This window comes from Nicotiana sylvestris, chromosome 12 (assembly GCF_000393655.2).
Source record: "Nicotiana sylvestris chromosome 12, ASM39365v2, whole genome shotgun sequence".
Lineage (NCBI taxonomy): Eukaryota > Viridiplantae > Streptophyta > Magnoliopsida > Solanales > Solanaceae > Nicotiana > Nicotiana sylvestris.
Window position 1 is genome coordinate 108,722,063 of NC_091068.1, and position 24,321 is coordinate 108,746,383.

Below are 24,321 nucleotides of genomic sequence, written 5' to 3' on the forward strand. Positions count from 1 at the left end.
CCATCGGATAACTATAATTTCTGGGATAAAAGGTCGGTTAGACTTAGTAGCAGACCCACTTCATTCTTATCTCTGTTTCAGAGCTTTATTTGCTACATGTCACTCTCTTAATACGTCACATGGAGAAAATTAAATTTTATCAGTACAGTAATATCACAAGTTCCTCGCTTAATTGTCTAAAAGAAATAAAAAACTTTCATCTATTAATTAAAAAAATATTTTTTTATTACATAAATTGAAAGAGAGAATCAATAGTGAAAAATCAAACTTATAAATATTCCCGTTATCAAACTTATACATATATTGTGTAAAAAGTTTGTATCAATATCACTAGACAATAAACATCGTTGATTATCAACAAGTAGAGCCGTCAAAATAGGCTTGGCCCGTGAGATCAGTCCGACCCAGCCAACTACTTGGGTAAGATTGGGTTGAGATTTTTTAGCCTATTTAAAATTGAGGCTTATAGGCTCAGTCCAAGTCATCACACTGGCCCTTGAGGCTTGACCGAGGCTGGCACGTGGGCCAAAAATTAATTAAATTCATTTAAATATTTAAAAAAAGTAAAAACTAAAAAAATATTAACTATAATCCTCATTTTCCAACCTTAGATTGCTCATTTACCCTTCCATATCAACTAGAATTTATATTTTGACATGCATGTAGTATGGCAAGATTAGTTTTTCTTTTGCTTAATTAACAACGAACTAGAAAAGTTTTAAGTGGCCAATAATAATTTTTTTCAAAAGAAAATATTACTTTGAGTGGCCAATAATCAGTCTGGTTACTTTAATATATTATTAATTATTAAATTGCTCTTCAGTATAGAAAATGTCAAGTTTTAATACCCAAAGAAAATTGACAACACTAGCAAATTTCACAATTTTTTAAAATTTATGGACTATAATGATGAAATCAACAAATAATGTTAAACCTAAATAAAAAATCTTAACATATAAACTTATTAAAGCAATTCCTGAACCTAAGGAACGTGAAAGAAAAGTACTAAAAAAATATTCATGTAATGTTAAAAAAAAAAAGAGTTAGAGATATGGAGAATTTACGTTTCAATTACAAGATTTCTTGTCAAATAATAAGATTCTTGTACACCTAAATAAATAAAAGTCGTTCATATGATTAAGAGATTAGGTCACGAAAAAATATCTAAAAATTTAAAACAATATTTTTTAAAAGAATTGAAGGGCCGCCTCGCCCTAGCCCGCGGCCCTCTTAAGGCTAGGTTGGGCTGGTCATTTTAAGGCCCATTTGGATGGAGGGTCAGCCTATCCTAAACCATCAAATTTAAAAGCCCACGAGGCTTGGATTGGGCTAGCCTTTTGGACAGCTCTATCAACAAGCATATTCCCTTTATCTTAAATAATGATGATTAAAAGAATTTGTTTGGCCAGGAATTAAAATAAAATGATTCCTTACAAAAGAAGCGCCAAACAATTTGGATCCACATGGCTATACGCAAATCACTGTCCATTCTCTCTCTTACGCTAAAAAGACTTGGAATTTCTACTCCCCTTTCACTCCCCATTACAATTTCATTCTCACTCTCTGTTTCAATCCACCCCAATTCCCATTTCAGGTAATTCTCTCCTTCTCTACATCTGTATACAAATTATCGTTATCAAGTATCTGCTGCCTCGTACCTGCATAAGTAGGGTAAGATATAGAAAATGGTTCTAGGTATGTATATACACACCATATGTTTGTTCAATCTTTATTGGGTTTCGTGGGATTTCTTGCTAGAAACCGGTTTTTAATAGAATCCGACTGTGTCTGTATAAATTTGTGTATACAGAGGGAAGATGTGATAATTAACTTAATTGATTTGGATCCTTTTTTACCCATAACTTGAATTTTGGTGTTGCTTTACTTGATTTGGAGCTTCTTTGGTCCCTTCTGGGAAAGATTGTAATTTGGGGTATACTAAACTTTTAGTCTTAAATTTTTCGTAAGTACTCATATACTGTGCCTTTAACTGTACGCAATTGATTAAGATTACAAATTTCTTGCGTAGAGGATTTGGTACTTTTTACACGATTAGTTTGTGAATCTGTTAAATATTTGCCAAATTCAAGCTTGTTCTAGTAATTTCTCTATTGAAGTAATCTGGGTTGTGATGTTGAAATGGGATGAAAAGTTTGAACCTTTTCTGCGCATTGCCTACTTTCTGTGAGTAAATGAGACCGGCGCTAGCTAACTCAATTCTTTAGTTTGTGACAGTGAGTTTTAGAAGACTCTCAGTTATTAAGGTCACTACTTAACAAAGCATTCTTGATAGCTGTTGACGTGCTAAGGAGTTATGTATTGGAGCTTACTTATTTGCTCTTACGGTAATAAGGACAGTCCGAGGGGTGGGGGTGGGGGTGGGGGGTGGGGAATAAAGAGTTTTAAGATGGGAACTGAAAAGGCCAAAGAGGTAATTAAAAGGAAGGCTGGATTTAGTGAGTTGTTTTTATTCTTTAATGATAAGTAAACAAGATAGGTATGATAAAACAGAAGGGTTTGTTTTGCTCTAGACGAGTTTGCGTGAACATGAAATGAAAACAACGTACCCAGTATATTCTCACAAGTGGAGTATGGGTAGGGTAGTATGTACGCAGTCCTTACCCCTACCTTGTAAAGGTAGAGAGGCTGTTTCCCGAAGACCATGTGCTCAATAAAGCAAAATCACAATAGTTACGAGAGAGAACTACATATAACGAGATAGTAAGAACAACCAAAAAAAATATAATCGAACCAAAGGAAACATCAGGTAATAATATCGATTTAAAAATAGGGAACACGAGGATAACACTAATACTACATGAAAATGTTGGTTTATGTTTAGTCAACAATGGCATGCTGAAAATGTTGGTTTATGTTTAGTCAACAATGACATGCCAATTGGAAGAGTTGGTGGAAAGAGTTGGTGTGGATGCTAGGAGGAAGCTTCCTCCTTTGATGTCACCCATGACATCAAGATGATGTAGTTTGATGTCACCAATGACATCAAGAGGAGGTCTTTACCTCTATAAATAGATGCACTCCTTCACTTGTAGAAATCATCCCAAAATAATACAATACATTGTAGTGAGTAGAGAGTTAAGAGAGAAATTCTCTTAAGTGTAATTGGGAAATCTCCCCTTCCTTTGTTAATATTAAAAAGGGCAATTGTTCTCTGGTGGACGTAGGATTATTTTGATCCGAACCACGTTAAATCTTGTGTTCTTTCTTTTACGTTTCCGCTAACAATTGGTATCAGAGCGACAGGATTCTTTAACGATCCAAGGAGAAAGAACAAGCAAATATGAGTTCCATGAAGTTTGAAATTGATAGATTCAATGGACGCAACAACTTCAATATCTGGAAGATCCAGATGATGGCGTTACTGCGGAGGGAAGGTTCAATCCATGCTATTGACGGAAAGTATCCTACGGATATATCAGCTCCCGACAAGGAGAAGATTGAAGGGGATGCATTGAGTGCAATCCAACTATCCCTTGCACCTAACGTGCTTTGTGAAGTGAGTACGGGTACCGAAGAGACGGCCAAACAGTTGTGGGAAAAGCTAGAAGGGCTATACCAAGACCGATCAGTGACAACAAGAATGTTGTTACAACGGCGTCTTCACACATTTAAGATGGGGTCAGGTACTTCGTTACAAGATCATTTAGATGCGTTTAATAAACTTGTCATGGACTTACAGATTGCAGGAATTAAAAGGGAGGAGGAGACGCTTGCATGTGCTTTGCTATTTTCATTGACTTCAGGATATCGTGATATTGAGAATTCAATGATGTATAGCAAGGAGCCTATCAAGCTTGAGCAAGTGCGGCAGGCACTTAACTCTAGTGATGTGCGGAGGCACATTGAAGGAGATAGAGATGACCAGGCAAGTGGCCTCTTTGTAAGAGGCCGGACTAGCCAACAGGGAAAGACCAAATCAAAGCACAGATCAAAGTCTCGTGTGAACAAGAAGAATACAGAGTGTTGGGGTTGTGGCAAGAAGGGGCACTTTGAACGAGATTGCCCAATGTCAAAGTCCAAGGAAAAGGCGAGTGCATCTACAGTTGAACAGGTACATAATTTTGATAATGATTATGTACTAACAACATCGTGTAATAATAATAGTAGTTATGAAAACAAATGGGTGTTAGACTCTGCTTGTACTCTGCATATGACGTTCCGAAAAGACTGGTTTAGCAGCTACGAGAAAAGTGGAGGAACCGTAGTAATGGGCAATAATGCAACTTGTGCAATAGTTGGCATTGGCTCAGTTCGGGTTCGCTGCCATGATGGAATCGTGAGGACTATTACACAAGTCCGTCATGTTCCTGATCTGAAGAAGAATTTGATCTCCTTGGGTACTCTGGATGAACAAGGCTACAGGTACATGAGCGAAGCAGGAACTATGAAGGTGACTAAAGGTTCTTTAGTCATGCTGAAAGGCAAGCTGGAGAACGGCCTTTACACATTGGCCGGAAGCACCATTGTTGGCTCTGCAAATGCATCTACAGTGCAGTTATCTAATGATGACAAGGCAAGACTATGGCACATGAGACTAGGTCATATGAGCGCACGTGGACTGGAGATGTTGAGCAATCGTAAACTTTTGGAAGGTGAGAAGATCAGCACGCTTGACTTCTGTGAGCACTGCGTTCTAGGGAAGCAGAAGAAGGTCAGCTTCAGCACTGGCAAACACAAGACAAGAGGAGTGCTAGACTACATCCATTCAGATTTATGGGGTCCTTCTAAACTTCCATCGAAGGGCGGAAAGAGGTATCTTCTCATTTTTATTGATGATTTCTCACGAAAGGTTTGGGTGTATTTTTTGAAGGCAAAAAGTGATGCTTTTGAAGCATTTAAAGAGTGGAAGATTTTGATTGAAAATCAAATGGAGCGGAAAATCAAGTATCTTCGCACAGACAATGGCTTGGAGTTTTGCAATGAAGAGTTTAATGAATTCTGCAAGGTTCATGGGATCTCAAGACATAGGACTGTCAGGCATACCCCACAGCAGAATGGAGTTGCCGAGAGAATGAACAGAACTCTTCTTGAAAAGGCTCGTTGTATGCTCCTACAAGCCAAAATGTCCAAAGTATTTTGGGCTGAAGCAGTTCACACTGCTGCTCATATTGTCAATCGATCTCCAGCATCGGCAATTGACTTTAAGACTCCGAATGAGGTATGGTCAGGTGAACCCTCTAACTATTCATACTTACGAGTATTTGGGTGTCCAGCTTATTATCACGTTAATGAAGGAAAGCTTGAACCAAGGGCTAAGAAGGTCATATTCGTAGGGTATGTGGATGGAGTAAAAGGGTACAAACTTTGGTGTTTGTCTTTACTCAAATTTATAGTTAGTAGAGATGTCACCTTCGATGAATCCTCTATACTTGATCCCCGTAAAGTTTCCGTGGAGTTTTCAGGAAACAAGAACAACGAGCAGGTGGAGCTTCCGGTGGAGCTTGCCAAGGAAAAGGATCAAGAGACTCAGGTTAAAGATGAGTCAGAAGATGTAGGCGTTGAAGAACTTGCTGTCAATGAACCATACACAATTGCGAAGGGGAGGGAGAAGAGGCAGACACGAGAACCGGAACGCCTTATAAATCAAGCAAACTTGATTGCATATGCGTTCGTAGCTGCACAAGAAGAGATTAAAGATCTGGAGCCCTCCTCGTATATTGAAGCAACTTCTTGCAAGGATGCCGCACAATGGCGGTTAGCCATGACTGAAGAGATGGAGTCTCTTCACAAGAATCAGACATGGGTCTTAGTGAAAAGACAAAAGGGGAAGAGGACAGTTGGATGCAAGTGGGTCTACCGAAAGAAAGAGGGAATTCCTGAAGTGGAAGATGCTAGGTTCAAGGCGAGATTGGTTGCAAAAGGTTTCAGCCAAAAGGAGGGAATTGACTACAATGAGATTTTCTCTCCGGTCGTGAAGCATAGCTCAATTCGCGTGCTACTAGCATTGGTTGCACAATTTGACTTGGAGCTTCAACAGCTTGATGTCAAAACTGCTTTCTTACACGGTGATCTAGAAGAGACAATCTATATGGATCAACCTGAAGGTTTCCTAGCTGAGGGAAAAGAAGATCACGTATGCCAACTAAAGAAGTCTTTGTATGGTTTGAAGCAATCCCCTAGACAGTGGTACAAGAGGTTTGATGCATTCATGACTACACATGAATTCTCAAGGAGTGCATTTGATAGTTGTGTGTATCACAAGAAGATGTCTGGTAACTCAATGATTTATTTACTGTTGTATGTTGATGATATGCTTATTGCTGCTAACAACATTACAGAGATAAATGCTTTGAAGAAACTATTGAGTAAGGAATTTGACATGAAGGATTTAGGAGCTGCAAAGAAAATCCTTGGTATGGAGATTTCAAGAGAAGACGATGTTGTACATCTTTCTCAGAAGAGGTATATTGAAAGGGTTCTCGAGAGATTCAATATGCAAACGTGCAAGCCTGTAAGTACACCATTAGCTCCTCATTTTAAACTTTCAGAGTCACAAATGCCTCAGTCTGAGGATGAGGTGGAGCATATGTCAAAGATTCCTTATGCCAGTGCAGTTGGTAGTATTATGTATGCTATGGTATGCACACGTCCAGATATTGCTCAATCTGTAAGTGTGGTAAGTAGATACATGTCCAACCCAGGAAAGAGGCATTGGGAAGCTGTCAAGTGGATATTGAGATATCTCAAAGGAGCTTCTGGTGTTGGTCTTACCTTTCGAAAAAGTGGTACAGGTATTTCAATTCTCGGTTATGTGGATTCTGACTATGCAGGAGATCTTGACAGAAGAAGGTCCACAACTGGATACATCTTTACCCTCGTTGGCAGTGCCGTCAGTTGGAAGTCGACTTTGCAGTCGATTGTCGCTTTGTCTACGACAGAAGCAGAATACATGGCAGCAGCGGAGGCGGTAAAGGAAGCTATCTGGTTGAAAAGTTTAGTAGCGGAATTGAGTTTGGTTCAGCTGGAATCAACTCTTAGATGTGATAGTCAGAGTGCTATTCATCTAATGAAAAATCAGAGATTTCATGAGCGCACTAAACACATTGATGTCAGATTTCATTTTATTCGAGATGTTATTGATGAGGGAACTATCAAGGTCGTGAAGGTTATCACAGACGATAATGCTGCAGACATGTTGACCAAGATAGTCCCGCTCGCTAAGTTTGCACACTGCAAGGACTTGGCGGGGGTGTGCATCAACTGATGCAACTCCGAAGAGAACAGTTGCTAGGTGGAGGTGGTATGTTCAACAATGGTTTGATTCTTCTTGTTTCTTACAACGGGGTTGCCCAGTAAGCTTAGAAGTTTTGGCCAGAGTTGTTCACACGCTCGAAACGCAAACCAAGGTGGAGATTGAAAATGTTGGTTTATGTTTAGTCAACAATGGCATGCTGAAAATGTTGGTTTATGTTTAGTCAACAATGGCATGCCAATTGGAAGAGTTGGTGGAAAGAGTTGGTGTGGATGCTAGGAGGAAGCTTCCTCCTTTGATGTCACCCATGACATCAAGAGGAGGTAGTTTGATGTCACCAATGACATCAAGAGGAGGTCTTTACCTCTATAAATAGATGCACTCCTTCACTTGTAGAAATCATCCCAAAATAATACAATACATTGTAGTGAGTAGAGAGTTAAGAGAGAAATTCTCTTAAGTGTAATTGGGAAATCTCCCCTTCCTTTGTTAATATTAAAAAGGGCAATTGTTCTCTGGTGGACGTAGGATTATTTTGATCCGAACCACGTTAAATCTTGTGTTCTTTCTTTTACGTTTCCGCTAACACTACAGCTAGGGAAGGAAGTACAGGTTTGGAAAGGGAAAACGCTCGACTACTTACTAACCTACAACCCTAATCTTCGACGTCCACACCCTTCTATCAAGGGTTATGTCCTCGGTAAGCTGAAGATGTGTCATGTCCTGTCTGATCATCTCTCTTCAATATCTCTTTGGCCTACCATGCCCCCTCATTGAATCCGCCATAGCCAACCTCTCACACCTCCTCACAGGGGCATCTGCGCTTCTCTTATTCACGTGCCCGAACCGTCTCAGCCTAGCTTCTCGCATCTTGTGTTCCACACAGGCTACTCCCACCTTATCTTGAGTATCTTCGTTCCTAATCTTATTCCTCATCGTATGACCAGACATCCATCTCAGCATCCTCATCTACACAACTTTTAACTTCTGAACAAAGGCTTGACTGGCCAATACTCCGCAACATACAACATGGTCGGTCTAACCACTACTCTGTAAAACTTACCTTTAAGTCTTGGCGGCGTATTCTTGTTGCACAAGATGCTGGATGCAAGCCTCCACTTCATCCGCTCCGCTCAAATACGATGTGAGACAACCTTATCAATCTCCCAATTTTCTTGAATTATAGACCCAAGATACTTAAAACTTTCTCTCTTGTGTATGGCTTGTGTGCCCAGCCTCACTTCAATTTCAGCCTCCCGGGTCACTTTACTAAACTTGCAATTCAAGTATTCTATTTTAGTCCTACTTAACTTGAAACCTTTAGACTCCAGGGTTTGCCTCCAGACCTCCAGCCTAGTGTTAACACCGCCTCATGTCTCGTCAATTAGTACTATGTCATCTGCAAATAACATGAACCAAAGTACTTCCCCTTAAATATGCCGTGCCAACTCATCCATCACCAAGGCAAATAGGAGCGGGCTAAGCGTTGATCCTTGATGCAACCCCACCTCTATTGGGAAGTGTCGCGAGTCCCCTCCCACCGTTCTCATTTGGGTCTTGGCTCTGTCATACATGTCCTTAATAGCCCTAGTGTATGCGATAGATACACCTCTAGCCTCTAAGCATCTCCACAGAACTTCCCTAGGGACTTTGTCATATGAATTTTCCAGATCGATGAACACCATATGTTAGTCCTGCTTCCTCTCCCGATATTGTTCCACCAATCTCCTGACAAGATGAATGGTTTCAGTCGTCGGACGCCCCGGCATGAACCCAAACTGGTTCTCAAAAATAGACACATCCCTCCTTATCCTCATCTCCACCACCCTCTCCCAGAACTTCTCATTCTCTGGGTTCTTTTGGTTTCTGGATAATATCATTGAGACTCATTACCGTATCGGTCCCCATGTGATTGAAGTATCTTGTATTTGGGGAGTGTGATGGAATTCTATAATTCGACCGTCATGAATTAGGGGTAACAAACTGCCCCTTCTCACTGCCACTGCATGCTTGACCCTGAAAGCCTATTATGTCTTTCATGGGTCATTTTCTATTAATTTGGGATTTGTCTTTTTTTTTTTTGGGACTGGAACATATCATAAAAACGAAATTATTCTATCCAGTAACCCATCTCTAGTTGTATAAGCCTGCCAAATCCCAGTCAAGAACCAAACATTTCCCATGGATTTTGCAAATAATTATCGACATGCTGTAGGGCACAAGAATTGACAGCGCTTTATAGGGAAGTTAGCTTCTATGTGCTAGTGGATTTCTGTTATGGACTTATTTTTAATTAACAAGCTTTTGATCTTGCGTTCTTCTCTTGCTTTCATCGATGCTATTCGAAAGATGATAAAACTATAAGCCATAAAGAAAATGTGTCTCTACTATCCTGGATGATATTATCTAATCTAATATTGCATCCATCTTTCATTGCTCTAAGTTTTGCTTATTGTTGCCTGTCCAGAGGATAGGCAAGTTTAGCAACAATTCTGAACTTCGTCACCTTACTTTCCTTTTTCCCAACTTCTTGTTTCAGAGCGGCGCTAATTTACATCACTCATGGATCGGCTAACCAGTGCTGCACGTCTCATGATAGTCTCAGATCTAGACCATACAATGGTGGGTTTGTCATAGTTGTCATTTCTCCTGCATATGCTGCTGTAACTTATGTGACATTTTGCTGTACAGGTAGATCATCATGATGCCGAGAACCTTTCTCTGCTTAGATTTAATGCCTTATGGGAGGCCAATTATCGTGATAACTCTTTGTTAGTGTTCTCAACTGGGAGATCACCTACACTTTACAAGGAGTTGAGGAAAGAAAAGCCCATGCTAACCCCAGATATTACTATTATGTCCGTGGGAACTGAAATAACATATGGTAACTCTATGGTGCCTGATGATGGCTGGGAAGCTTTTCTCAATAACAAGTGGGACAGAAAGATAGTAACCGAGGAAACTAGCAAGTTTCCTGAACTCACTCTACAGGTACACTTATGGGTTGGCATGAGATCATCTGTTACTTCAGTTTCGGTTGCAAAGCTTAAATTTAATAGTAGATCTTGAAAATCAGTTATGGTTTAAAATAGTATGTAAGCTGAAACATAACTTCAGCAACTGGTATCTATAAAAGCAACTTCTTTTGGTCCCTGCAGTCGGAAACTGAGCAGCGACCACACAAGGTCAGTTTCTATGTTCAGAAAGACAAAGCACAGGATGTAATGAAAACACTTTCCAAGCGCTTGGAAGAACGTGGGGTATGATACTCAACTTTTGCACTTCAGATTTTGGCATGATATATTCATATTGCGAGTTCAGAGCATGTAGTTCTTGCTATGCTGCAGTGAACTCAAAATTCTTTTAGATTCATGTTGAGCTTCACTTCTTTTTTATCTAATTTTTTCTTTCTGTTGTCATCATCAGCTGGATGTTAAAATAATTTACAGTGGGGGAATGGATCTAGATATATTACCACAAGGCGCTGGCAAAGGACAAGCACTTGCATATTTGCTTAAGAAATTGAAGAGTGAGGGTAAATTGCCAAACAACACCCTTGCCTGCGGTGACTCCGGGAATGATGCTGAGCTATTCAGTATCCCGGATGTGTATGGTGTAATGGTTAGTGGTTCAGCTACTTTCCAACATATCCTTATAATCTGGTAATATATTCTCATGTTTGTGGTCAAAAGTACTCTCTAAATGTACAGTCACTTCGCAGGTAGCTAATGCGCAGGAGGAATTATTGCAATGGCATGCTGCAAATGCGAAGAATAATCCTAAAGTAATTCATGCAACAGAGAGGTGTGCTGCCGGTATCATACAAGCTATCGGTCATTTCAACCTAGGTCCAAGTACCTCTCCTAGAGATGTTATGGATTTGTCAGACTGCAAGATGGAGAACTTTGTTCCCGCCTATGAAGTTGTCAAATTTTACCTGTTTTTTGAGAAATGGAGGCGTGGAGAAATTGAGCATTCTGAGCATTACTTGTCAAACCTGAAAGCAGTGTGTGTATGTTTAATACCCTATACCTACTGCTATTTCATTGTCTTATGTGTATTTTTGTGTTATGAGTTTGACCGTGGATTCTAGAAAATTTCCCTCCGTAAGTACTCCCCCCACCCACCCAAAACCCACCCAAAAAAAGTTACAGAAAGATTTTTCCACCATATCTGAACAGAACATATGCACTTTTTTTAATGCTTATTGAGTACAGCTTCTAAGTGAATTAACCTCCTTGTGTTGCTGAAACTCCTTTCCACAACCATAGAGAGAGAAGCTTGTATACTTCCGTTTTTGTGGTATCCGCATATATGCTTTTTCAAGTAACAAACTGAAGTAGTATCTACTCGCTCAATAAAAATACTTTAAAAAAGTGGTAACCTATGCTCTCCATGTACTCTTTCTCTCTCGACCCTCCTGGTTTTTTGTTTTCTGGTTGAGTGAAAGGCCGAAGGTGAGAGGTGGGTTTAAACCTCGTGATTGTTTTTTCATTGTGGTTGGCGATCCTTATTTGCTAACTCTTCTATTGCTGCAGAGACCATCTGGTACTTTTGTCCACCCATCTGGTGTCGAGAAATCCCTTCAGGAATGTGTAACTTTATTCAGGACGTGTCATGGTGACAAACAGGGGAAACAATTTCGTATTTGGGTCGATCAAGTTTTACCTGTACAGGTTGGTTCAGACTCATGGTTAGTGAGTTTCAAGAAGTGGGAGTTCTCTGGTGAGTATCTTTTACCTCATGAGACGGTCTTTCATTTTGCTCTCGACTTTGTAGATGGTTCTAGATGTCACTGTATCTGTCTTCACTTTTTACAGTCTATGACATGCTTTTCCCAAACTGGGTCTTTCAGTAATAATTCCAACCTCATTTACTAACTTTTGTCCCTTGGTGTGTTTGTGTGACCCTCATTTACTAACTTTTGTCCCTTGGTGTGTTTGTGTGACTCACACCCTTTTACAGGATCTACGTTCCATCATAATTTTGATATGTTTTTATTCCTTCCATGCTAGTGAAGTAATTATCTAAAGAGGTTTAGGGAGGTAAACAGAATTTGTAGTTCATTATTGTAACCTGTTATTAGGTCCGCTTACATTTCAAATTCTATCTTAAGCGTCTGAAGGTTGTTCAAAGTGTTATTACTTGAAGAACAAACAACGAGGATGGGGGAAGGAGATGGGGTAAAGCCGTAAAGAGATATTACTTACATTGTTGAAATAAAAATCTTTTGTTTGCTTCAAGCATGTAAACTTGTTGATTGTCTGCATCTGTGCGACATGTTGATGTTGAAGTTGTGTTCCAGCAATAGTGACAAACCATTATGGAACAGTTGACGCCTGAGGCCATACTTTAAATATGCCTCAATCAGATAATAATTTGGGTTACTTTCCTCTGGATTACTTTTGCTAGCTATCTCAATCACACATTAGTTTTACAAATTCATTCCTGCGATCACCATCATAGCGTGCCTATTGTGTACTGATTCTTTTCTTTGCCCTACAAGACTTCTTGAGCATTCACTAAATCCCATGTTAAGCCCCTCAAAGACCAATTCAAGCTTCTGTTGTGAACATTGGTAGTTGGGGCATAGTAATGAGTCAAGTATATAGCCTTTCCATTTTAGAGCTTAGGTGAGGTTTATGTGCTTAAATTGTACTATATTTGAGCCCCTACTCTCTGGATTACAGTGCCTACGCTACTTTGGTCTACCAAGAAGTCAAAACAGAAATTCTTATGAAAAAAAACGTCTAAACAGAATAGTCTTGCAACCAAAGAGGTTCGGGATTTTCCTATCTGATTTCACGGTAGGTAGATCAAGTTCAGCAAAACTATTACTCCCTCCGTTTCAATTTATGTGAACCCATTTGACTGGGCACGGAGTTTAAGAAAAGAGAGAAGACTTTTGAACTTGTGGTGTAAAATGAGGCACATATATTTTGTGTGGCTATAAATCATTGCATAAAAGTAAATTGTTTCCAAATAAGGAAAGGGGTCATTCTTTTTGGCACGGACCAAAAAGGAAATAGGTTCACATAAATTGAAACGGAGGGAGTATGTATTTTCCCTCTTCCGTGGGAGGTGGGAGGAGTTAATGTATTGATGTTGATTCAAATCTCATGAAATTATACTCCTGTAGGTCGTTGATGATCGGTGTTGGATCAGCACAGTTGACGAACAGCACTATTCGTGTCATTTTCGTTCTCATAGCTCTTTTATTGTTTTCACGTCGTTATCTTATAAGTTGCTGATTCCTGCAGGTGAAGACAGGCGATGTTGCGTAACTACAGTCCTATTAAGTTCAAAGGTAAAATTTCAAAATTGCAGACAAATGATTATTCCATGTAAATATTACAACTGAAACCTATTATAATCTGTCTTTGTTCCCAGAATAAGACTGTCGCGGATGGACTCACTTGGACACACGTACATCAGACATGGCTGAATGGAGCTGCAGCAAGTGACTCTACGACCTGGTTCTTTTAGATTGTCATCTCAGTTTAACTCTGAAAAGTCAGTACTCCTTTTACCAATTCACCCATAATAAACACAAAATACAAACTATATCAATATGCATCAGTGGCTGCTGGTGGCTTCCGCTTCTTCCTGGCCCATTCTTGTCTCACTCTTCTTCATTGATAATCCATGTATAACCATCTAAAGTCTAAACCGTGAAGATGGCTTCATCGTTTGTAGTATAAAAGTTTATATTAGCTGCCACAGTTGTAGTATTGACAGTTGTAGCAGTCATTTCTTATGAACAATGAGATTGTTACAAAGTACTGCATAGTAGCTTCTGTAGGTTGTGGGATCACTTTAAGCCTGGATTACATGTATGTTTACTACGTAAGTTATAGTGGCTTATAAGATACTTTGCTTCCCAAACTTGCATTGATTTAATTAGTCCCCCCCCCCCCGCACAATACTTTTTAGCTGGTTATTAGTTTTTAGTATAAGCAACCTCTTGCAGAAATGTAGAGTAAGACTGCATATAATAGACCCTTATGGTCCTATCCTTCCCCCGAACTCCCCACATAACGGGAGTTTAGTGCACCACATTATCCTTGTTTTTAGTGTAATATTTGGGTTAATTTCATGTATAGTCCAGGTTAGTGAACTTTACTCATTATAACTTCAGTCATGATAATAGTAAAGTCACAATATTATCTTTTGTCATACTAAGGTAAATGAACTACGTCGGAGTGTTTGTCTCATCTTGAGAAACATTGACACGTGTCAAATGTGCCTCCACCTATGTTGCCAAACATTGAAACCTATGCTATCTTTTATTTTCTTGAGGAAATTCCTATTATTTTTTACTAGGAAAAGGAATTTTGCCTAAACAGGTTTGATATCAAAGCATGCGAAAAATTCATGGCACTCGAGAAAAGGGAAGGGAAAAAAAGCACCACAGATTGGAATTAGCAAATTAAAAGATCAAACACTATTAATTATAGTGTTCCTTTCATTAATTCCACATGTGTAGGTTAAGAGATTATTCATCGCCAAATCTTTCCAATGATTACAACCCAAAATAGGATGCATATATAGAAGTAGAAAGAGTTAATAATAAACTCTTGAAATGTTAAGATCAAATACCAATTTAACTGTTTTGGCCAGTAATCTTATCAAGGCAATCACTAGCAATCCCTTGTGCCCAATTGTCAAATTTCTTGAACTCAGGATCAAATCCATATATAGAAGTAGCACATTCATTGCAAGTATCAATGTTTGTTGACATGGCACTAACATCCACATTAGCTTTGTACATATTTCCTGCTTTCACATCTTCCTCAGTCCTCTTCATTGCATCCTTTGCATCTTCAAACACAGACTTGCATGTCTCAAGACAATCCTTAGCATAAATGTCTGTGTTTGGTTCAGCCAAACGTTTGTCAATGACTTTGCTAATAAATTCGTCGGTCTTGGACATTGTTGCATCCATGATGGCTTTTACAAATATCGAGACATCTTCTGTTGAGATAACGGGGATGTTTTTTGGAATTTCAAAAGTTGTTGCAGAGGTTACAGAGGCAGTTAGGGATGACAATGAAGAGGCCGAGGCAGAGAATAAGGCCGAGGTCGAGGACGAGGACTGTTGTGGAGAAAGGGCAGGTGCATGGGATTGTGATAGAGTGGGGTAATTTTTGTATGCCTTAGAGGGGAGGGTTGTAAGGAAGAAAGAAATGGTGAAGACAAGAAATATTTGGGTATAAAAGGTCATTGTCTTTCTTTTTTAATTTAGAAGAGAAATTAAGAAGATGAAAAAGATAATGGAGAATAGAAAGTGGTGAAATCTTGAGATTCATTGGGTTGTTTTTATACATAAAATCGAGTTTTAGCTTCATTGGCTATGCTTAAATATAGATATTGAAGTACATATTAACCTTCATTTGACAACTTCGTTTTAGAGATTCTAGTTCTCTAATTTATTATTGAAGGTAGGGGTGTTCAAATCGAACCGGAAAATTGCACCAAACCGAAAAACCAAATCAAATTGATTAAAAATTCTGACTAGGTTTGGTTTGACTTGGTTTGGTATTAAGTAAAAAACCCCGAACCAATCGACATATAAATATATAAATTTTATTTATATTTTTAAGAGTTTATAGTGATTTTTCTTTAGAAAATGTAGAAATATTTGGGATCCTCTCATGTATTAACCCTAAATGCGTAAATTAACGAAAAATTATTGTTAGACGACTAAGAAAATAACTATTATGTGTTACTAAAACAAATTCTCCCATTAGAATATTTTAATAGATCATATGTTTGTTAATTTTTTTCATATTTACTAAACATATTCACTTATCAAAGCTTTATATATAATTTAACAAAGTAAGATTGAAATAATATTCATATAATAACAAAACCTGAAAAACCCGACAAAACCGAACCAATCCAAACCGATATAGTTGATTTGGTTTGGTTTTGGTAAAAACCGAACCAACCGGGTCTATGTACATCCCTAATTGAAGGATATAATTTTTTGGCCCCACAAACTCACCAACCCACATAACGTTGGATCAAATTACGGAATATTGTGTGTATTCGACTGCTCTTTTATTATAGATAAATTAAAAAAATTAAACAAACACTTTAATTTTTATGAATGGGGATGTATTATAACATTGTTCAAAGTTATTACAAATCATATTAATGCCTCTTCGGACATCTTCATTGCCAAGTTCAATCAGCCCAGTACATGCGTTATTCGTAATTAGTTTAACAAAATATTTCCCACTGTAATTAATATTGATCGGTTAAAATTAATTAGAATTTGATATTATATGTTATGAAGAAGTTATACTGGGATAACTTTTGTGTAAATAACACGATATCTATCATTTGAAACTTTGAATTATTTTATTAAAGTGACCTAATAAATTTCTAAATTTAGACATTTTAAGAAAGACAATGTAGATCTTTAAGAAAGAAAAAGGGTACTATAAGCTAAGACTAGAGTGACAAATCAAAGATACTTCCACTTGTGGCAATATTTTTTTTAGCTTCATATAAAAGCATACGTTGAGATTTTTTTTTCTTTCCAAAATAAGGTTAATTAACTTCTATTAACCTTAGTATACAATAATTCGTAAATATATTGTTTATTTTTTCTAGCCCTATATATAGATTATATATTGATTACACATATATTATATATATATGGCTATTTTTAGTTTAAGCGGTTGGGCGGGCGGCTATTTGGGTTAATTTTTCAAAAAATAACTGCATATAATCATCAATATAAAATATGATTAGTACTTGAAAAGTAATGTAGTTTACCAATTATGACACGTTAAAACACGCTAAGAGTATAAAAAATTATTTATAATTATTAATGTATATAACTTAAATCCTTCCAAAATATTGAATGCATGGCGTGTAAATGATCTAACACCAATTTTGAATTCCAAATTGCTAAAACATATATTTGAGAAATTTTTAATCAAAGAAGAAATTAGATTACAGCAAAATTGTTACCAATAGTACTGTTATTAGCTAGCCAATAGTCATGACCAATTCTTTCCCCTGAATTCCAAACCCAACACGTTATTAATAATGGAAATAATTAAATAAAACAACATTAGCCAGGTTATTAATTAATTATATTCCACCCAAACCACCTGAATCCCCAGCTATAAAAAAACAACCATATAAAATTTGTATCTGTATGAATTAATAGTGTTATAAGTATCAATTTAACTTGTATGCATTGGCATATAAAATCTTTATCAATGCATATAAGTTATTTAATAGTTTAACTGCTAAAGCCCACAATTTTTTCCAAGGCATCTTCAGTAATTTTGCCTGCCCAATCATCAAATGACATGAATTCTTGATCATCACCATATATCTCCTTAATACAATCCATACAAGTTTCTAAATCAGTAGTCAAAGCACTAAGATCAACATTAGCACTGTAATAAGATCCTCTATTAACATCTTCAATGGTTTTTTTCATTGCATCAACTGCATTCTCGTACACTTCTTTGCATACCAAAAGACAGTCTTTAGCAAAAGGATCTGCTGCTGGATCAGACAATCGTTTTTCGACAACGCTGTCAATGAAATTTTCTGTCTTAGACACTGTTTTTTCCATTAAGGAATCAACATAATGGTTTACAGCATCTTTGTTTCCAAGTGAAACTTGATCATTTGTTGGAATTTCAACATTTTGTGTGGATGGTGATCCATTTGGTGATGAAGAAATGTAAGAAATAGGGGCAGGGGAGGGGCTGGGGGTAGCAATGTTGAGTTGAAAAACAAGAAAAGAAAGGGAAATGAGAAGCAAGATTTGGTTATGTAGAGCCATTCTTTTAGTTTCCCTTTTTCTTCTATTTTTATTGATTTTTCAAGGAAGAAAAGGGAAAATTTGATAATGGTGTTTTATTATGAGGAAAGATGAGATGCTTTAACTAGGGTTGTATTTATATTGTAAAGGTAATGACAAGTTTGCTTGGCGATCCAAGAAAATAGAATGTCTAGAGGAGAATATTTGTCTCTTTGTAATACAAGTGTATGTTATAGGTCAAGGTGTTGTTACAATTTTCAATCTGTTTGTTACTATAAATTACATGGCTAGTAGGCTTTCTCTAGTAACAGGAATTTTACTATTCCTTTTTTTGATTGTCTAGAAATAGAAACTTCTTTTTATCCATTTAGTTGTTGGGTGTTTGGATATACAACCGTATTGACAGTATAAAATATGTTGGCAAAATCAGGTTAAAATATTAGTACGTGTAAAACTTTTTTACACTATAATTAAAAAGTTAACAATTAGCTGCATAAAATAGCCTAACCTGGTAACGTTGATAATAAAATAAATAACCTCTTGTAATTGGTAAAAGAACACTAATAGTATAAATATTCTTTACATAATCGGTATTACTAATATAATCTAATTGGATTAAAAAGAACTCATAAGGTTTAGGTTTTGCATGATGTTGCTGCTATCCTTAACTACAAGCTTACCTTCATAGCAAGCATAAGCGGATTTAGAATTTGAAGGTGTCGAAGCACGTGAGTAGATTGCTCAATTAGTACCCATCAAACTTTTAATTTTAACTGTTTCAGGCAAAATATATAACAATTTCAACGTATATACACACATATATTTTGAATTTTTGTCGAGATTAACAAGGTCCGATGATCTCTCTTCTCTATACATAGGTCAGCCTCCGGCAGCAAAAGAATCTTAACAAAAAGTGAAAAATATAAGCAATTTTTTAGGTCAATATATTTGTTATACTAGCATTAATTAAGGGTGTATTGTGGGCCGGGCCTAGCCCGGAATCGGCCCGGGCCCGCGTGCCAAACGGTTTAAACAGGCCGTCTCTAGTGGTGAAAAAGCCCATAGCGGGCCGGTCCTGACCAAATAGCCCGTGAGCCGGGACCGTTTAGCCCGGGACCGACAGGCGGGACTGGGCCGGTTCAACCGGGCCAAACGAGCCCCAACAGCTATTTTTAATTTTTTTTTAAAAAAAATGGCCAACGGTCAGATTTTTAAAATCTAGCCGTTGGCCTTCAATTTTCAGCCGTTTGGAACTTTAAAAAATAGCCATTTGGCCCCCAAACTTTGTTTTAACCCCAAACTTTTTATAATTACACTTTTTCCCTATTCTCAACTATAAATACCCCCTCATTCTTTCATTTTTACTCACAAATTCATCAATCTCTCTCTAATTTTCTTCTATAATTGCTTACTTTATTATTGCAATTTCGTGAAAAATTGTGAAGTTGGTGAATTGAAGTATTCAAGTCTTCAAGTCTTCAACGATATTCAATTTTCAAGAAGTTGTTCGTCAATTCGGTAAACTCGTTCCAACTCTTAAGTTTTAATATTATAGTTTTGTTTGTTTTATTTAGTATAATTATAATTAATATGGACTTTTCTTTGAAAAAAATATTTGGTGGTAAGGGTAAGGGAAAATCTAAAATTGGTGAATCTAGTCGCCAAGCTACTACTCTTCCCCCGGCTCCCCGACCCAGACCTGTTACCCGTCCTCCTCCATCTATTATTCTTGATAGTGATAATCCTTATTTTCAATTTTTCGATAGTCAATTTTGCCATGATGTTGCACCACTCTATTTGATTTATTAAATATAGATATCTTATATTTAACTATAATAAAAAACTAAAATATAAATAAATAAACTACCCATTCAAATAAGGGAGTAAACTTATTGATAAATTATAATTGAGTAAAAATATTACACTATTTAAATTTTCAATAAATTATAAAATAAGAAACTAATCAAATTTTATAGTAGAAAAGAATGTACGAAAAGATGGGGATAAAGATAATTTTATGATATTTATAGACTTAATTAACAAATAATAAATAAATAAATAACACTCAATAAAATTATTGATAAATTTATACAATTGAAGAATTTTGAACAGTATAACATAAGTTTTAAAAAAAAATCAAAGTAATAAAATATATATTTATTTTATAAAAAAAGAGAAGTAATTTCAAAATATAAAAATAATTGACAAGTTAATAAAATGTCATATTATTAAATGTATAGTACTAGGTATTTACTAATTTAATAATAATAAAGAGCAATCATGAACAAATAATTCATTTGATTACTATTTAATGTATATTCTTTGGTTTTATATAAATTTTATTATATTTCTGTACACTACATGAAATATCTTCTATATATAATAAAAGGAGAGGCAAAATCACAATATTAAAACAACTGGCATAACCACAAAAAGCCAAGTGGCATTAGGACAAAACAAATTACCTTTCTAACTAAAAAGCCTTTTGAATTTTAAATTTTGAATTAATTGTTTGGTTACTCTATTTGAATTAATTTATAGATATCTTATAATTAGCTATAATAAAAAATGAATATATATAATAAAAAAACCTACCCATTCACATTGGGGAATAGTTTCTTCCTAATATATATATATATATATATATATATATATATATGTCACGACCCTAAAACCGACGCGATCGTAATGACGCCTATCGTGAAACTAGATCAGCCGACACAATTCCCGAATTAACTATTTTTTAATAAAAGTCATTTTAAAGCCTTTAATTAATCAAATATCTCATAATGTAAGTCTAAATGAACAATGCAGAATAAATACACAAGCCCGACATCGAGGAGGATGTGATGACCCGTCCAGTCGTCTCATGAGTTACCGCTCCATTTTTCCCATTTATGCTTCTTATTGCTTTTTTTATCGGTTCTATGTGTGATCGGGTTGGTTGGCTCGGGTTCGGACCTAAAACTCGTTCCTATGGTATTATTTCACGGATTAGAGCTGTAATTAATAGAATTTAGGGGTTAAAAATTGGGAAAACTAGGGCTTGGTATTTGAGACCTAGACTTGAGGATTTGAGGGACCATTTCTGGTCGGATTTTGGTACTTTTGATATGTATGAACTCGTGGGGAGATAAGGAATCTATTGATGTAAATTTTATCAAATTCCGAGACGTGGGCCCGAGGGTCGAGTTTTGGTAATTTCGGGATTTATGCTATAAATTGATTATTTTCGCTTGGGCTTCGTTCCCTTAGCATATTTGACGTCGTGATTCTGATTTTGGATAGATTCGACGTGAGTGGAGGCCGATTCGAGGGGCAAAGGCGTCGCGGGCTAGAGTTTGGACCGGATTGAGGTGAGTAATGATTGTAAATGTTGTCGTGAGGGTATGAAACCCCAGATTTGCACATCGTTGTACTATATTGAGGTGACACGCACGCTAGATGTCGAGTGTGGGGTCGTGCACTGTTGGGGATTGTGACTTGGTCCATCCCGAATGATTGTTCTACCGCGTATTGGATTGAAAACTGTTTATTATCATCATGTTTTGGGTTGAATGCCATATTTGGGCCTCGTGCCAATTATTTGAACCCTTAGGGAATTTTTACTGATATTTTCACACTGTTTTTGACTTTATACTTGAACTCAGTCATGCTATATTCTACTGTTTTCATAACTCAGCCATGTTTACTCTACTTTAACACTTAATTGATGTTTTAAATGATATTTTGGGCTGAGCATCATGTTTTAATGTTGCCCGAGTGGCTTGTGAGATTCTGACTGAGTAAGGCAGAGGGCCTATGTTGTGAGGAAACACTGATTTTGATTATGAGACCAAGAGCCTAGTGATGATGCTATGAGATGTCTTGATATTGTGCTTGGGCCGTAAGGGGCCCCTCCAGGAGTCTGCACATCCCCAGTGAGTGCGGGTACCCATTGTGATGTGAGATATAGCCCGTGGTGCTGGTGTTGTTCTATGATATTGCCCGAGCGGATTTTGTTGACATTGTGCTCGAGGGGTGATCCTTTATGTGTTTATCTTTCCTAGTTGCCTGTCATTTACCTGCTTAATTGTTGAAAAGACATTTCATGAAGTTTAAATTGAACTAAAATGACTTTACATATCTTCACTGATTCACTATTTTTACTGGCTTTTACTGCTTCATTATAGCCTGTAATGTGCCTTATGTGATTTCATATTTCTCAGTCTTTATTTATGATTATTACTCACTGAGTTGGAGTACTCACTTTACTCCCTGCACCCCGTGTGTAGATTCAGGCGTGGCTGATCCTGCTTACGAGGGTTGAGAGCTCCCGACAGATTTCAGAGTTCACGAGGTAGCTGCTCGGCGTCCGTGGCCCTGTGCTTCTCCCCCTTTATCTGATTTCCTTTATCTTGTTAGTGATTCTGTAATAGCTTTGTGGATGCTTCAGACTTGTAGTATATTGATAGATGCTCATGACTAGTGACACCCCGATGTCGGGTTGTGTTGGTTTTAAATTCCGCAAATTGTATTGTTCACTGCTTATTTTGGGATTTTATCATGTTTAAGACTTAATACTTATTATTTTAATTTCTTAAAATTGAAATGGGAATGTGTCGGCTGGCCTTATCTTCACGAGAAGCGCCATCACGACCGGGTCCGGGCAGAGGGTCGTGACAGTGTCACAAGTCACGAGCATCTACTAAGGTCTAAAAATATACTAAAAACAATCTAAGGAATACAAGAGGGAGAAGAGCAGGGCTGCAAATGTCGAGCAGCTACCTTGCTAACTCCAATGACTCTGCCACCGAGTAATCAACACCCGTTACCGGGTTTAGAAATACCTGAATCTGCACACAAGGTGTAGGGAGTAATGTGAGTATGCCAACTCAGTAAGTAATGAAAGTAAATGAAAGTTGAGCAGTAAGAAAACACGTAAACCACATCAAAACGCTACAATAAATGTAGGACATTTCCAACATAGTACAGAAATCATTAACTTCGTAAATCATGCTCAATTTCGGTTAAACCTCTTAAAACAACTTTAAATAGTTTCAAACGAGTGATAAAACAGTGAGTAAAATGATAGAATGTAAGCAGCCCCTCGGGCAAAACATGTACCATAAACCCCCCTCGGGCATAATGTCAATAGAACCAACCCCTCGGGCTACCTCACAATCACTCGTAATCAGCCCCTCGGACATAACATGAATCACGAACCGCCCCTCGGGCACATCATAGATCAAGAATAGCCCCTCGGGCAACAATATGTCACGACCCCAACCCCGATCATGATGGCGCCCAACACACTGCTAGGAAAGCCCGACCATTCAACAACATTATCCCAAATTCTTATTCAGATTATAGATAATTATCACAGAGAATTTACTAAGTCATTACATTCAAGTGTATAATTAATAATAAAATATGCGGAAGTTCAATTAAAATACCACACCATAGCCCAATAGAATCCGGTGTCACGAATATGAGACTCTAATACAGAATATCCACCTATTACAAGTCTGTCTAGGAAAAATACGGAATAAAAGATAGAGATAGAAGGGAGAGATCAAGGCTGCGAACGCCATGCAGCTACCTCAATACTCCCGGATATTGCCTGCTCAGCCAAACAATTCCTCACTTAGCCTGTGGTGTACCTGGATCTGCATGCAAGGTGCAAGGAGTAATGTGAGTACTCCGACCCAATGAGTAATAAACATAAATAAAGGTTGAGAATAAGAAATCATGGAAAAATACAAAGTAAACTATAACTGGCAGTTTAGAACAACAAATAGTGAAGCAACAAGTCAATTAAATCAGAGTACCAAATACTGAGACATGCATAACCGATAAAAACAAATGCATGAGTGCAATGCAATGCATATGATGGTACACTCTAGTACCCGTTGCGGCGTGCAGCCCAAGACATCCATTTATTTATCGTCGATGGCGCTCACTGGGGGTGTGTGCAGACTCCGGAGGGGCTCCTACAGCCCAAGCACAATATCAAGCCATCTCGTGGCATCAAATCTATGCCCTCGGCCTCATATCAATCTTAGTATAATCACCCAGGCTCTCGGCCTCAATATCAATGTAATCAACCAGGCTCTCGGCCTCAATATCAATGTAATCAACCAGGCTCTCGGCCTCAATATCAATATAACACTGTTACGGCGCGCAGCCCGATCCATGCTCAGTCCAGAAATCATCATAAGCCCCTTGGGCATTTGTAAAACAGTAGTTCTCAGCCCGAAATATCATTTAGAAATATCATTTAAGTTTTCAAATCTTAGAAAGATGGCTGAGTTTGCAAAACAGTATTTAAAAC

At 37.5% G+C, this 24,321-nt stretch overlaps 3 protein-coding genes across 6 annotated transcripts; 1 reads left to right on the forward strand and 2 right to left on the reverse strand.

The window, feature by feature from the left end:
- Positions 1–1,453: 1,453 nt before the first annotated feature.
- Positions 1,454–14,098, forward strand: LOC104221533 (sucrose-phosphatase 2). Of its 4 annotated transcripts, none has more exons than XR_011404466.1 (9): positions 1,454–1,594; positions 9,753–9,835; positions 9,905–10,204; positions 10,372–10,473; positions 10,640–10,834; positions 10,935–11,225; positions 11,752–11,938; positions 12,904–13,020; positions 13,353–13,520. XR_011404466.1 is itself a non-coding variant. In XM_070165401.1 (9 exons), the coding sequence occupies exons 2-9, from the start codon at positions 9,776–9,778 to the stop codon at positions 13,697–13,699; spliced, it is 1,278 nt and encodes a 425-aa protein (XP_070021502.1). In that variant the 5' UTR covers positions 1,454–1,594; positions 9,753–9,775; the 3' UTR covers positions 13,700–14,098. The 4 variants fall into 4 exon arrangements, 3 of the variants coding, with proteins under 3 accessions (XP_070021502.1, XP_070021504.1, XP_070021503.1); XM_070165401.1 differs by lacking the exon at positions 12,904–13,020 and adding an exon at positions 13,604–14,098 and having other exon boundaries at positions 13,474–13,520; XM_070165402.1 differs by lacking the exons at positions 1,454–1,594; positions 12,904–13,020 and adding exons at positions 3,921–4,072; positions 13,604–14,098 and having other exon boundaries at positions 13,474–13,520.
- Positions 14,099–14,816: 718 nt separating this feature from the next.
- Positions 14,817–15,158, reverse strand: LOC104221531 (uncharacterized). The gene has a single exon (XM_009772597.2). The coding sequence runs from the start codon at positions 15,156–15,158 to the stop codon at positions 14,817–14,819; it is 342 nt and encodes a 113-aa protein (XP_009770899.2).
- Positions 15,159–17,369: 2,211 nt separating this feature from the next.
- On the reverse strand, positions 17,370–18,114 carry LOC104221534 (uncharacterized). The gene has a single exon (XM_009772600.2). The coding sequence runs from the start codon at positions 18,027–18,029 to the stop codon at positions 17,475–17,477; it is 555 nt and encodes a 184-aa protein (XP_009770902.1). The 5' UTR covers positions 18,030–18,114; the 3' UTR covers positions 17,370–17,474.
- Between the last annotated feature and the right edge of the window lie 6,207 nt (positions 18,115–24,321).